At 42.8% G+C, this 13525-nt stretch overlaps 1 protein-coding gene across 1 annotated transcript in view; it reads left to right on the plus strand.

The window, feature by feature from the left end:
• UVSSA (UV stimulated scaffold protein A) overlaps positions 1–13525 on the plus strand; it is a 42400-nt gene that overhangs the window by 25731 nt on the left and 3144 nt on the right. Inside the window, exons 9-13 of the mRNA XM_070751407.1 lie at positions 1165–1348; positions 3225–3359; positions 5468–5651; positions 7432–7543; positions 11159–11354. Coding sequence (XP_070607508.1) covers positions 1165–1348; positions 3225–3359; positions 5468–5651; positions 7432–7543; positions 11159–11354 — 811 coding nt within the window. The remainder of the gene's footprint in view (positions 1–1164; positions 1349–3224; positions 3360–5467; positions 5652–7431; positions 7544–11158; positions 11355–13525) is intronic.

Here is a 13525-nt window from a genome sequence, read left to right on the forward strand (position 1 = left end):
AAAAGGGAATATGGACTTTTATTATTATTATTATTTTGTTTCTGCCAACGAAAGTATCAGATGATGTAAAAACCAAAGAGCATTGTGAATGGTACAACGGACGTGATGAAAATGCGTAGGGGATCCCTTTAAAACCTGGATAAATTGTAATTTTTGAAGCATTTTGCTTAAATGTGAAATGGAAACTCGGATAACCTAATGTGGATTTATGGATAAATTATATTCAAATATTATTAAAAGGAGTAGCTCTCTTGCTGAATGCATAGCTATAAATAACAACAACAACAGAGTAAGAAGGGACCTTGGAGGTCTTCTAGTCCAACCCCCTGTTTAGGCAGGAAACCCTACACTACTACAGACAAATGGTTATCTTCTTTAGAATGTCCAGTGTTGGAGCATTTACAACTTCTGGAGGCAAGCTGTTCCATTGGTTAATTGTTCTCATTATCTTGTAAATTTTTTAAACTGATCCTACCTCTCTTCCCTTGCCATATAAATTTCATTGTCATATTTAAATGGTTGTCCACTAATGGAATGGAATGGAAAATACAGAATGAATAGAACAGAATAGAAAATATGGAATGGAATAGAAATAGAATAGAAAATATGGAATAGAATAGAATAATAATAGAATAGAATAGAATAGAAAATATGGAATAGAATTGAATTGAATAGAGTAGAATAGAATAGAATAATAATAGAATAGAACAGAATAGAATGGAAAATATAGAATGAAATTGAATAGTATAGAATAAAAAATATGGAATAGAATAGAATAGAATAGAATAAATGAATAGAATAGAATAGAATAAAGGAATAGAATGGAATAGAATAAAGGAATAGAAAATAAAAGAAAAATAATGGAATGAAGAATAGAATAGAACAGAACAGAAAGAATCTTTATTGTAAACAGAATGGAACGGAACAAAACAGAACAGAAATCTTTATGGGCCAAGTGTGATTAGACACCCAAAGGATTTGTCAGTGGTGCATATGTATCTGTATTAACTGCATATAAGTAATGTCTTCTTTTAAAGTCATGGACCGTCCCGTGGCCTTAGAGCCTCATTCTGTGTGTGCCACACTAACTCTGCCAATCCGCCGTGTTTTTGCGCCCTGCTCGGTGATAACACCCGCCACCCTGTTCTTCCTTTCTACTTTGAGGCCTGGAGCCTGTGTTGCCCACAAGGAGAAACGTGGCAGGGACCGGGAAGAGCAAAGCCGTCGCGATGTCTCGGTCCTTATCGCCCTCCGTAAGGCAGGAGGAGGAGATGGACCCCACCTGTGCTGCAGCCACCTGGAAAATGATCCGAGATAAACTGCCTGGGCTGCCCACTGCAGAGGACAGGTAAATTATTAAACGTTGGAGAGATAGCGTAGCAACCTCTTTCTCGGGTCCAGATCAGTGGCATGAAAGTCACGTTAGGAAGGGAGGGGGGGAAGGAGGAAGGGAGGAAGAAAGAGTGACGGAGGGAGGGAGGAAGGAAGGAAGAAAGAGTGACGGAGGGAGAGAGCGAGGGAGGAGAGAAAGAGAGAGGGAGAGAGAGAAAGAAGAAAGGAAGGGAGGGAAGGGAGGAAAGAGAGGGAGAGAAAGAGAGGGAGGGTTAGAGAGAAAGAAAGAGGGAGAGAGAAAGAGGGAAGGAAGGGAGGAGAGAGGGAAAGAAGGAAAGGGAGGGAGAGCGAAAGAAGGAAGGAAAGGAGGGAAGAAAGAGGGAGAAAGAATGGAAGAAAGAGCAAGGGGGAGAGAGAAAGAAAGAAGGAAAGAGGGAGAGAGAAAGAAAGGGAGAGGGAGAGAATGAGGGAGAGAGGAAGAAAGAAAGAAGGAAGAAAGAAGGAAGGAAGGAAGGAAATAGGGAGAGAGAGAAAGCAAGAAATTGGGAAGGAGAGAAAGAAAAGGAAGGAAGGAAGGAAGAAAGAAAGAAAGATGCTTAAGAGGTCCTTCCTTCATCTTTTCTAATGTTGGTGGTTTGCCTTGCAGACATTTCATTGCCCAACTAGGGAACCTCATCAGTGCTAGAAGTCAGCAATGGCTGCAGGGAGGAGGAGAATGGCTTTGGGCCCCTCGGTGCTCTTTGAGTTTGGCTTGGTGGTTTTTTCCCCCCTTTGCAGACATTTCATTACCCAAGTAGGGAACCTCATCAGTGCTAGGTTTATTTACTGGATCTACCAAGTGAAGAAGCCAACAACTCAGTCAAAGAGTAAACAACCGTTTCATAGAAGGAGAGGGTGAAGGGCTGCTATGATTATGCTTGTTAAAGACACGAAAGGCTGTGAAATTCAATGCCCCCCCTTCCTAGACCCTGTTGGGATGGACTCTCTCTCTTCCCAAGCACCCAGCAGGCAACAGTTTTGTTGTGAATGCACAATAGTAGTAGTAGTAATTATAATAACAATAACAATAACAGCAGTAATAATAGTAATAGTAATAGTAATAATAAAAATAAACAAAATGTTGGAGCATTCACAACTTCTGGAAGCAACTTCTGTTCCTCTGGCTAATTGTTCTCACTGTCAGGAAATTTCTCCTTAGTTCTAAGTAGCTTCTCTCCTTGTTTAGTTTCCACCCATTGCTTCCTGTCCTACCATCAGGTGCTTTGGAGAATAGGTCGACTCCTTCTTCTTTGGAGCAACCCATAAGATACTGTCATGTCTCCGCTGATCCTTCTTTTCATTCAACTAGCCAGGCCCAGTTCCTGCAACCGTTCTTCGTATGTTTTTGCCTCCAGTCCCCTCATCCTCTTTGTGGCTCTTCTCTGCACTCTTTCTAGAGTCTCCACGTCCTTTTTGCATCGTGGCGACCAAAACTGGATGCAAATATTCTAAGTGTGGCCTTATAAAGTGATATTAACCCTTCGCGTAATCTTGGTTCTCTCCCTCTGTTGATGCAGCCTAGAACTGTGTGGGCTTTTTGGGCAGCTGCTGCACACGGCTGGCTCAGATTTCAATGGTCGTCCACTAGGACTCCAAGGTCCCTCTCACAGCTACTACTGTTGAGCAATGTACCACATATACTCTACCTGTGCATTTTGTTTTTCTTGCCTAAACGTAGACCCTGACTTTTTCACCATTGAGTTTCGTTTTGTAGCCTAGCGCCCAGTGTTCAACAAAATAAATAAACCGGGTGATTCCCGCTCAACCACAAGCCTACACCGTGTGCATTTGAGTGCAAGCTGGCATTGGGTAGTCTTTCTCTTCCCAATTTTTTAATTTCATGCCTGTTGTAGGGATTGCGAACCGACAACGTCCAAGGAGGCCAACAGTCAACGCGAAGAAGAAAAGGCCAAAGCCCCCCTGGTGCCTTTTGGGCTGGACCTCTTCTACTGGGGGCAAGAGCAGCCAACACCTGGGAGGATCCTCAAGTAAATTGGTCCCAAATATTTTACCATGTTCCAAATGTCAAAAATGTTTATAATGATAAGATGCAGGTAGATTTGACATGCTCAGTTTCCTGGAGAAGTTCCTCAAATTGATTCGGCTTGAACAAAATTTAATTTAATGTTTTTTGTTAATTTCATGTCTGATTCTGTTTTTATTCATTTGTGAATCGCTGTAGACCAATATTATACTGCTCAGAAAAACAAAGGGAACCCTTAAACAACCCAATATAACTCCAAGTCAATCCAACTTCTGTGAAATCCAACTGTCCACTTAGGAAGCAACGCGGATTGACAGTCAATTTCACCTGCTGTTGTGCACATTCAACTTTCTACAGAACAAAGTATTCAAGGAGAATATTTCACTCATTCTGATCTAGGATGTGTTATTTGAGGGTTCCCTTTATTTTTTTGAACAGTGTATAATGGATAGAAAAAGGGAAATTGAGGGGAGACCAACAATATTGGTTAAATTTCCAGGAAAAGCTAGTCTTTTTTATTAAATTTTATTAGAAAAGGTTTTATTGAACATATATATACATTTTAAAAGACAGTGCATAGTCTTTAGCATCTGTTTCATACTTATTTACATTAATCTTGTATTGTACATTGTCTTAAATTGGACAAACAGCTTGCACGGACAGCAAGAGAGGCAAAAAGAAGAGATAAGAAAAAGAGAAAAGAAACATTAAAACATATAACAAACCCCCCTCCCTTCTGCTGTCTATCTTGAGAGTCTACGGAGAGGGGCGGCATACAAATCTAATAAATAATAATAATAATAATAATGATAATAATAATAGTAATAATAGTACTAGTAATAATATTAATAGTAATAATAATATTAACAGTAATAGTAATAATAATAATAGTAACAATAATAATAGTAATAATAATAATAGTAATAATAATATGATAATAATAATAATATTTCTTATATCTCATATGTTATTTTACGACATTTGGAACAAACGTTTTTATTCGGCTTTATGTGAAGCCTTTTTGATTTGTATATATATATTCTTATATTTATCACATGTTTTTGCTGAATATTTAAATTCTTATATTTAATTCTTATACTTAAGTTTCAACAATTTCAACCATTTTATATTTTTGAAGTTATTTAAGATAATACCCCTGTATACAGCTTTATTTCTGCTACTCTTAATCCACTAGGGGGCAGAAGAGCTCAACAATAAGATTACGGTACAGGAGAGGGATCTTGGATATCAAGTCAAAATTTGCTTTTTTTGCCTTCTCTCCAACAGAGAGCTGTTCATGATTCTGAACAAATGAACATTTACATTTTTATGTATATAGATTTAAAAGGGCCTCAAGAGGAATTTGTATGGCTGTTATTAATAATAATAATAATAATAATAATAATAATAATAATAATAATAATAAGATTTGTATGCCGTCCCTCTCCATAGACTCGGGGCGGCTCACAGCAATAATAAAAACAATGTACAACAAATCTAATATTTAAAAATATCTAAAAACCCCTTATTTAAAAAGCAAGACATACACACAACCATACCATGCATAAACTATATATGGGGGAGATGTCTCAATTCCTCCATGCCTGATGGCAGAAGTGGATTTTGAGGAGTTTACAAAAGGCAAGGAGGGTGGAGGCAGTTCTAATCTCCAGGGGGAGCTGGTTCCAGAGGGTTGGGGCCGCCAGAGAGAAGGCTCTTCCCCTGGGTCCTGCCAGACAACATTGGGACCTAACTGGTCGCTGGGATTCGTGCGGCAGAAGGCGGTCCCAGAGATATTCTGGTCCGATGCCATGAAGGGCTTTATAGCTCATAACCAACACTTTGAATTGTGACCGGAAACTGATGCAGACTGCGGAGTGTTGGTGTGACATGGGCATACCTGGGGAACCCATGATTGCTCTCGCAGCTGCATTCTGCACGATCTGGAGTTTCCGAACACTCTTCAAAGGTCGGCCCATGTAGAGAGCGTTACAGTAGTCAAACCTCGAGGTGATGAGGGCATGAGTGACTGAGCAAACGTCCCCCTCGCCACAGCCGAAAGATGTTTCTCTAATGTGAGCTGTGGATCGTTGGCGTTTTCTTCTCTCCCAGGTTTTCCTCTCAGCATCGCTTCTGGGCCCCCAATGAGGTGGAAGAAGAAGTCGAAAACAAAGAGATTTCGGAGATGCTTAAAAGCCGCTACATCACCTACGCCGGAACCTTCGAACCCGTGAAGCACCGGTGCCGGGCCCCCATGTCCGGTGGGGGCCTCTGCCAAAGGCAGGACAGATTTAAGGTGGGTGTGAGGAGCGCGAGGGGTCGGTGGTTGTCAGGAGTGGATTCCTGCTCCCGGTGCAGTGCGCTCCCAGCTTCGCTTCTCCTGCAAAACCTTGTGAAGCGACGTGTGTGGGTGCGAGATGTGGGCGAGATTTTGGCTTCCCTGCATGCGCCGAAGTAAAAAAAAACCACCAAAATCCCACTCACGTCCCCCTCGTGAAATATTGCTTCTTGCGGATGTGCAGAAGCAAAAACACACTCATGCAAGGGGACAGAAGCTGTGTGCGCAGCGCAACTTTCACTACCGGTCCCCCGTTCTTATCCGTAGCGGTAGCAACCCAAGGCTGGTGGTTGCGCCTGACTCTAGTGCGTGAGGTCTTCCCTAACCACTTTCATGAAAGAGTTTGAAGAGCAGGGAAGTCTGGGTAATGTGGCTTTTGATAAGGTTGGAATATATTCTGATTGTTTATTATTCATTATTATGCTCAAGGGACTCCCGAGAGTCCTCTCCATAACTTTAACACCCTGGACCTACTTTGCAGTGGGAATATTTTGTTTTTTCTCAGTGTTTACTCAAATGAAACTTTTCAGAAACAAGACAGAGGGAGATGGATTGATCTTGTGAAGATTGTGTCTGTGTGTGTCACTGGATATTAAGACATCCCAGAAAAATCTACATAGCTGTTACAAATAAAGATCTTATGGAATTGATGACATTTCTGATCAGCTTAAGCTGGGTAGGGTAGGATGGGGTAGGAAATAGGATGGGATGGGACGGGATAGGTAGAATAGGATAGGATATCGTAATATAGTAGAGTAGAATAGAATAGAAAATAGGATAGGATTATTATTATTATTATTATTATTATTATTATTATTATTATTAATTATTATTAATTGGATTTGTATGCCGCCCCTCTCAGCAGACTCGAGGCGGCTAACAACAGTGGTAAAACAACATGAACAATCCAATTAATAAAAACAACTAAAAAACCCTTATTATAAAAACCAAACATACACACAAACATGCCATGCATAACTTGTAATAGCCTAGGGGGAAAGGATAACTGAACTCCCCCATGCCTGGCGGCAAAGGATGGGGTGGGATAGGTACAGTGAAGGGCTACCAAATTTTTTACTACCACACTGTGGGTGTGGCTTATACAGGACGCCCTTGTCTTTCAGTGCAAATTGGGTGCTCTGGGGTGGAGCTCCATTTTTGCTACCCCACCCCGTCCGGTCAGCAGCCCACCCCTGGATAGGTAGGATAGGATAGGATAGGATATTGGAATACAGTAGAGTAGGAAATAGGATAGGATGGGATAGGTAGGATAGGATAGGATAGGATAGGATAGGATATTGGCATAGAGTGGAATAGAGTAGAAAATAAAATGGGATGGGTAGGACAGGATAGGATATTGGATTAGAGTAAAGAAGGGAAGAGAGAAGAGAAGAGATAATTAGGATAGAATTAGATATTGGAATGTAGCATAAAAAAGGAGAGAATAAGATATAATTAGCATAGATGGAATGGAATAGAATAGAGTTGGAAGGGACCTTGGAGGTCATCTAGCCCAACCCCCTGATCAGCCAGGAAACCCCATACCATTTCAGAAAAACCCTGTCTCTTCTTAAAAATCTCCATCGATGGAGCACCCGCAACTTCTGGGTGGCAAGTCGTTCCGCTGATTAATTTGTTCTCACCGGTCAGGAAACCTCTCATTTAGATCAACCACCATGACGGATGCCTCCTACCCTGGAACACTGAAACCCCCCTTCCCTCTTTTTCCTCCCCCAAGTGCCCTTTCCATGGCAAAATCCTTCCTCGGGATGAATCGGGAGCCCCGTTGAGCCAAGAGGACCGGGAGAGAGAAGCCAAGAGGCAGTTTGAGAAGAAGGAACAACAACCAGGTAGGTGGGAGGGCTGAAATCTCTCACTGGTTTCCTAATCCAGCTGTTCGTTGAACTGTTGAACGCTGCCAACTCTTTGACGACGGGAGTCTGGTCATGTCCCCCCTTTCCCTTCTGTCCTCCAGACTCTACAGATGGAGTCCATGAAGTCTTTCCTGATACGTTTGATGCTTAAGACCTTCCACCATTCTTGTAGCCCGTCTTTGGACCCCTTCAATTTTGTCCATCTCTTTTTGTAGGTGAGGTCTCCAGAACTGGACACAGTATTATTCCAAATGGGGTCTCACCAGCATTCTATACAGCGGGATCGCAATCTCCCTCTTCCTGCTTGTTATACCTCTAGTTATGCAGCCAAGCATCCTACTCGCTTTCCCTACCGCCTGACTGCACTGAAGTAGCTTGCAGTGCTGCACTGTAATCACTGCACCACCCCAGCTCTCTCCCTTCCTTCCTTCCCTCCTTCCTCCCTTCCTTCCTTCCTTCCTTCCTTCCTTCCTTCCTTCCTTCCTTCCTTCCTTCCTTCCTAGCAATAGCAATAGTATTTAGATTTGTATACCCCTTCCTAGTGCTTTTCCAGCCCTCTGTAATCGGTTCACAGAATCAGCCTCTTGCCCCCAACAATCTGGGTCCTCATTTGACCCCCCTCGGGAGGGAGGGAGGGAGGAAGGACTTATGTATCGTTTCACAGTGCTTTTCCAACCCTCTCTAAGCGGTTGACAGGATCTTGCCCCCAACAATCTGGGTCCTCATTTGACCCACCTAGGGAGGGAGGAAGGAAGGAAGGACAGAAGGAAGGAAAGAAGGACGGACTTATGTATCATTTCACAGTGCTTTTACAGTCCCTCCCTACGTGATTTACAGAATCAGCTTCTTGCCCCCAAAAATCCGGGTCCTCATTTGACCCCCCTCGGAAGGATGGAAGGCTGAATCCACCTTGAGCCGGTGGTGAGATTTGAACTGCTGAACTACACTTAGTGGTTAGCTGAAGTAGCTGAATTTCTCCATACGGTTGAACCCCTGAGGCCAAAGACTGCCCAGCAGAGCCTGGGATGGGGGGGGGGTGTCTTTTGAAAAGCTGAATCCCAAGAGATGATGAGGCTGACCCACTAATCTGCGCCATTCATCCTTCCACAACAGTTCACGCGGGAGAGCAAATTGAGGGCCTCCTTTTTCCCCCCTCGTGTGTGTCCAGCCCGGAGAACATCTGGGGCTTCCCCCAACCTTTAGTGACTTGTTAACAAGCAGGTATCGGGGACGAGGCCGCCCCTGGCCAGCCAGATGTGAAATACTATCTCTTTACTAACTACCAGGTATCGATTCCGCCCAGGCCGCGAGAGAGCAAGCGCTATAATTTTCTTTTCCGCGGCTCACAATGCCCGGAGATCTCCCTCCAAAAAAGGCCCTTTCTCCGTTGGCACCCGATCGATTTTTCCTCCCAGGGCTTTTAAATTGCACCTTCGTTGTTCCTCCGATCTTCATTTCATCTTCAGTCGAAGACACACACGCGGGTGTTTTTATTTTCTCGCAAACCCCCCCCCCTCTCCCCGCGTTTGTGTTTAAACAATTGCGCCATTCAACCAGTTTCCCCTGGCGCCCGACCTCTTATTTACTGGGAGATAAACAGTTTAGACAGGTTTTTCTTTTGTTAATCTGGGATTAATTGCTCCTCTGTCTGGGTTTCTTTGCGGCAGTAAGAAAGCAACAACTTTGTGATCCATCATGGGTGTGTATGTGAGACACACACACACACACACACAAACACACACATGTGGCGGGTGGGAAAATATGTGATTTTTTTTCCCTCTCCTTTCAGACTTTTTCTCTGAATTCCTTTAGAACTCAAGAGCTAAGACTCAGGCCCTCGTACTTGAAATCCCACATAGCGATTAAAAAAATAATAATCTGGAATATCGGTGTGTGTGTGTGTGTGTGGAGGTGTGGACCCCATCCCATCTTTAAAAATGTGGTGCATTTTTTCCTACTTTATAATTCATTATTTACAATACTGAAAGGACCCCTGCTTAGGTGTTAACTGTTCATCGATACAAGATAGGTATTAAATTTTTTTTAGGGTTTATAATATCAGAATATTTAGATGGTTTTTTGCTTTTGTTGCTTAGCCTAGGAAACAAAATATAGTCCATCTTATTTTTCTCAAGTGCAAGTTCATGGAAAGTGTACTTGATTTCAGTCGTTTGATCTTTCTTGGCTTTTGATAACTGGATTGGTGAGTGGGTGGGTAGTTGGTGGAGAGGATGGAGGGATGGAGAAAAATAGAGTGATACTATTTTTCTGTGCTGTGTTCTATGTTTTAGATCAGAGTTGGGGAACAATGGCCCTTTTATGGATGCCAGGGGTTGAAGTTCACAAGTCATAAAGGAACCATTGTTCCCCACCTCATAGATTGATAGAAGAGAGAGAGAGAGAGAGGATGGATAAATAGAAAGAAAGATAGATAGATAGATAGATAGATAGATAGATAGATAGGGGATGGATAGACAAAAAGAAAGAGAGAGAGAGAGAGAAAGAGACAATGGATGGATGGATGGGTGGGTGGGTGGGTGGAGAGGGAGAGAGAGATGATGGATGGATAGATAGATAGATAGATAGATAGATAGATAGATAGGGGATGGATAGATAGATAGGGGATGGATAGACAAAAAGAAAGATAGAGAGAGAGAAAGAGACAATGGATGGATGGGTGGGTGGGTTGGTGGAGAGGGAGAGAGAGAGATGATGATAGATAGATAGATAGATAGATAGATAGATAGATAGATAGATAGATAGATAGATAGATAGATACCCTAATCATTGAAAAACCCATACTGCATATTTTCTTATTCACTTACACACATATATAATGTAATTTTATTATTAGATTTGTTCCATTGTTATACTGTTTTTATTGTTGTTGTGAGCCACCCCGAGTCTTCGGAGAGAGGTGGCATACAAATCTAATAAATTGAATTGAATTGAATATATTTATATACCACCCATCTCACTATCAGAGCAACTCTGGGCTGCTCATCTATTAACCCTTGTTTTCATTAATTTCTGATCATTCATTAAAATCTGCTACTTTTTTTTTTTTTAAGTGAGCAGAATACAGAAATTGCCATGGGCCTTGAGAAGGCACCGGGGCAGTGACCCGGTCCAATACTGTATATTATTGTTGTTGTTGTATTTATTTATTATTATTATTATTTATGGTTTGTATTTAGATTTGTTATTGTACATTGTTTTTATTATTGCTGTGAGCCGCCCCGAGTCTGCGGAGAGGGGCGGCATACAAATCTAATAAATTATTATTAATAATAATAATAATAATAATAATAATAATAATAATAATTATATTCTCCTAAAATAATCTAATGCAACCCCATGCAAAATATTTAATCTAGCAGATGAAAGTGTAAATAAGATAAGATAAAATACAGGAAATAGTATAAGGGCAGACTAGATGGACCATGAGGTCTTTTTCTGCAGTCAGTCTTCTATGTTTCTGTGTTTCTAAATGCCTTATTCGAGAGACACGGCTTCCAAATCAAAGGAGCACAAGGAAGGAGCCGATTGTGGGTGAATCCCGGTGTCTATATATTTATTTTTTCTCGTCAGAATGGCGTGATCCCAACTTCATGAGAGAAGTGGAAGCCGCTACCGGCGCCGATCTCGGCTCTTCCCATTTTGACCGGAAAGCAAAAGGAGAGAAAAAGAAAGGGAAGAAGACCAAGAAGAAATACCCCAACCTCACTGACCTAAAGCAGAAGGCCAACACCTCTCGCTCCCGACTGGGCAAAAGAGTTTTCAACAAGTAAGCGCTATCTTGGCTTGTCTTCTCCTCTCGGTTGTTCTTACCCCCTATCTTATCCTCACCCCCTATCCTGAACTCTAGTCTAGCGTTGGTTTCAGCCTTCTCTCTCTCTCTCTCTCCCATCTCCCCCACTTCTACTCCTGTCGTAATTTTACCGCACGGCTTTGGAGGAGGGAGAAGCCTGGAGAATAATTGGGCTGCCTTAAAAAATGGAGTCGAGCATTTGGAGTGTGAAGGGAACTTATTTCGCTGATTTAGAAGGAGAATTTGCCACCTCCGATGGAGGAGTTAAACAGAATGTTAAAGAAATAGCTTTTTAGACCTGAAATGGGAGTGAGTAACCGTTCGGCTTTTAACAGCCCATTTTATAGCTGAAGCCGGCGGTGGGTTTTGCCACATGGCAAGGGGGAAAGAATCCCTCTTTACGCTGTGAATTGATTCATTAGGTCTTCTGGTTGGTGTACGCAGGTGATGTCCGTTTAGAGTTGAGTAGACCTCCCTCAATTTCCTGGTGGAACCAGACTGTTCCACCAGGCATGACCAGTTCCTTTCAATTTTTACCCTGGATGAAATTAACACACAGAATTAAGGAAAAGAGGAGGGTCCTGTGGCACTCTTGTTCTTTAATTATAGGACTGTCAGAGAAATAATAATAATATTGCTATTGGAACTCATCTCTTTTTACTAGCATTTGAAAGGCATATCAATCCACCTGCCCAGGTTTAAATAGTTGGTGTAAAGGTTTCAACTCCGTAGGCTAAGCTACATTGGCCACTTCTCTTTGTTCCCACCCCAGCCTCTAAGAAATGCTGTTGCACAATTGTTTTGCTGGCTGATGCCTACATCTAATTTTTAAAAAAATACTGTATTGTTTGGAGCATAAGACACACCTTTTTCCTCCTTAAAAGAGGCTGATACTTAACGTGTGTCTTATACTCTGAATGTAGCTTTTTCCCCAGCCCTAACTAGCTGCTAACGATCTTCCCAGCTCCTACCTTGCAGGCTCTTTCATTGTTACTCTCTGCGAAGAATGTTTTCCAAGCCCTAAGTCTTTCAGGGTTTTTTCATTGCTCTAACTTGCTTTGAGTAAGTTTCTTTCCAGCCTTAACCAGGTGCTGACAATGTTCCCAGCTCTTACCGGTTTGCAAGCTCTTTCATTGTTACTCTCTGCGAAGAATGTTTTCCAAGCGCTAAGTTTTTTGCAGGTTTTTTTCCATTGCTCTACTTGCTCCGACTGTTTCTTTCCAGCTGCTAATGATGTTCCCAGCTCTTACTGGCTTTGCAAGCTCTTTCACTGTTACTCTCTCTGAATAAATTTTTTTTAAAAGCCCTAACCAGGGGACAAAATAATGTGCTGGCTAAGGACACCAGCCAGATGAATTCCTGGTAAGCAGATTCTTTTCCCTATTTTCCTCCCCAAAAACTAAGGTGCATCTTATGCTCCAAAAAATACGGTAGCTAATGTGTATGAAAATCTTAGCATTGGAGGCTTGTGAGTATTGTTAGAGACAAATTGTCAGATAGAGCCCATGGTTAAACCTGGCCTTGATGATACCCGTCTTCAGAGAAGGTGGCTTGTCAAAGAATTAAACTACAAATCGAGGTTTCTGCTTCTCCTGTTAGGAAAAACTGAAGTCACATTTTCTGCAAAGGAAACGATTCCACCATCAAGCTGGAACATCACTGGTGTGAGCAAATGTTTATACACATCACAAACAACTTAGTGTGGCATTAGCCTTCCGGCATCTTGTGATACAGACATCAACCCTTAATTGGGGGGGGGGGGTTGTGTGCACCCCGCAGAGAGGCAGGCGGACGCTGGATTCAGAGCTGTGGCCCAGGGGCCGGGGCGCCCGGCAACAGGCAAACCGCTCCGCGGAGGGGGAACCTCTGCGACCCACGCCCTGGGAGGATGAGGGGCCGACAGCGCGCCGCAACCCTTGGGAAAGAGGAGGCGGGTGCCCCTGGTGAAAGCGCTCAAACAGTTGCGTAGGCGGAGAGGCAGCCACTCCACCTGAAACACCAGTGCCGGAGTGCTAGCCCACGGAGGTCCCTCCCCGAGACGACCGCAAACTCCACCTTCTTTCCCGGGGAAACAACCCATCCGTTTCCAGCCTCCAGAGGGTCTCTGTGGGGCAGGAGAAGCTGTTTTTGCCCTATGGGCACTCGTG

The sequence above is a fragment of the Erythrolamprus reginae genome, chromosome 4, assembly GCF_031021105.1.
Source record: "Erythrolamprus reginae isolate rEryReg1 chromosome 4, rEryReg1.hap1, whole genome shotgun sequence".
Lineage (NCBI taxonomy): Eukaryota > Metazoa > Chordata > Lepidosauria > Squamata > Dipsadidae > Erythrolamprus > Erythrolamprus reginae.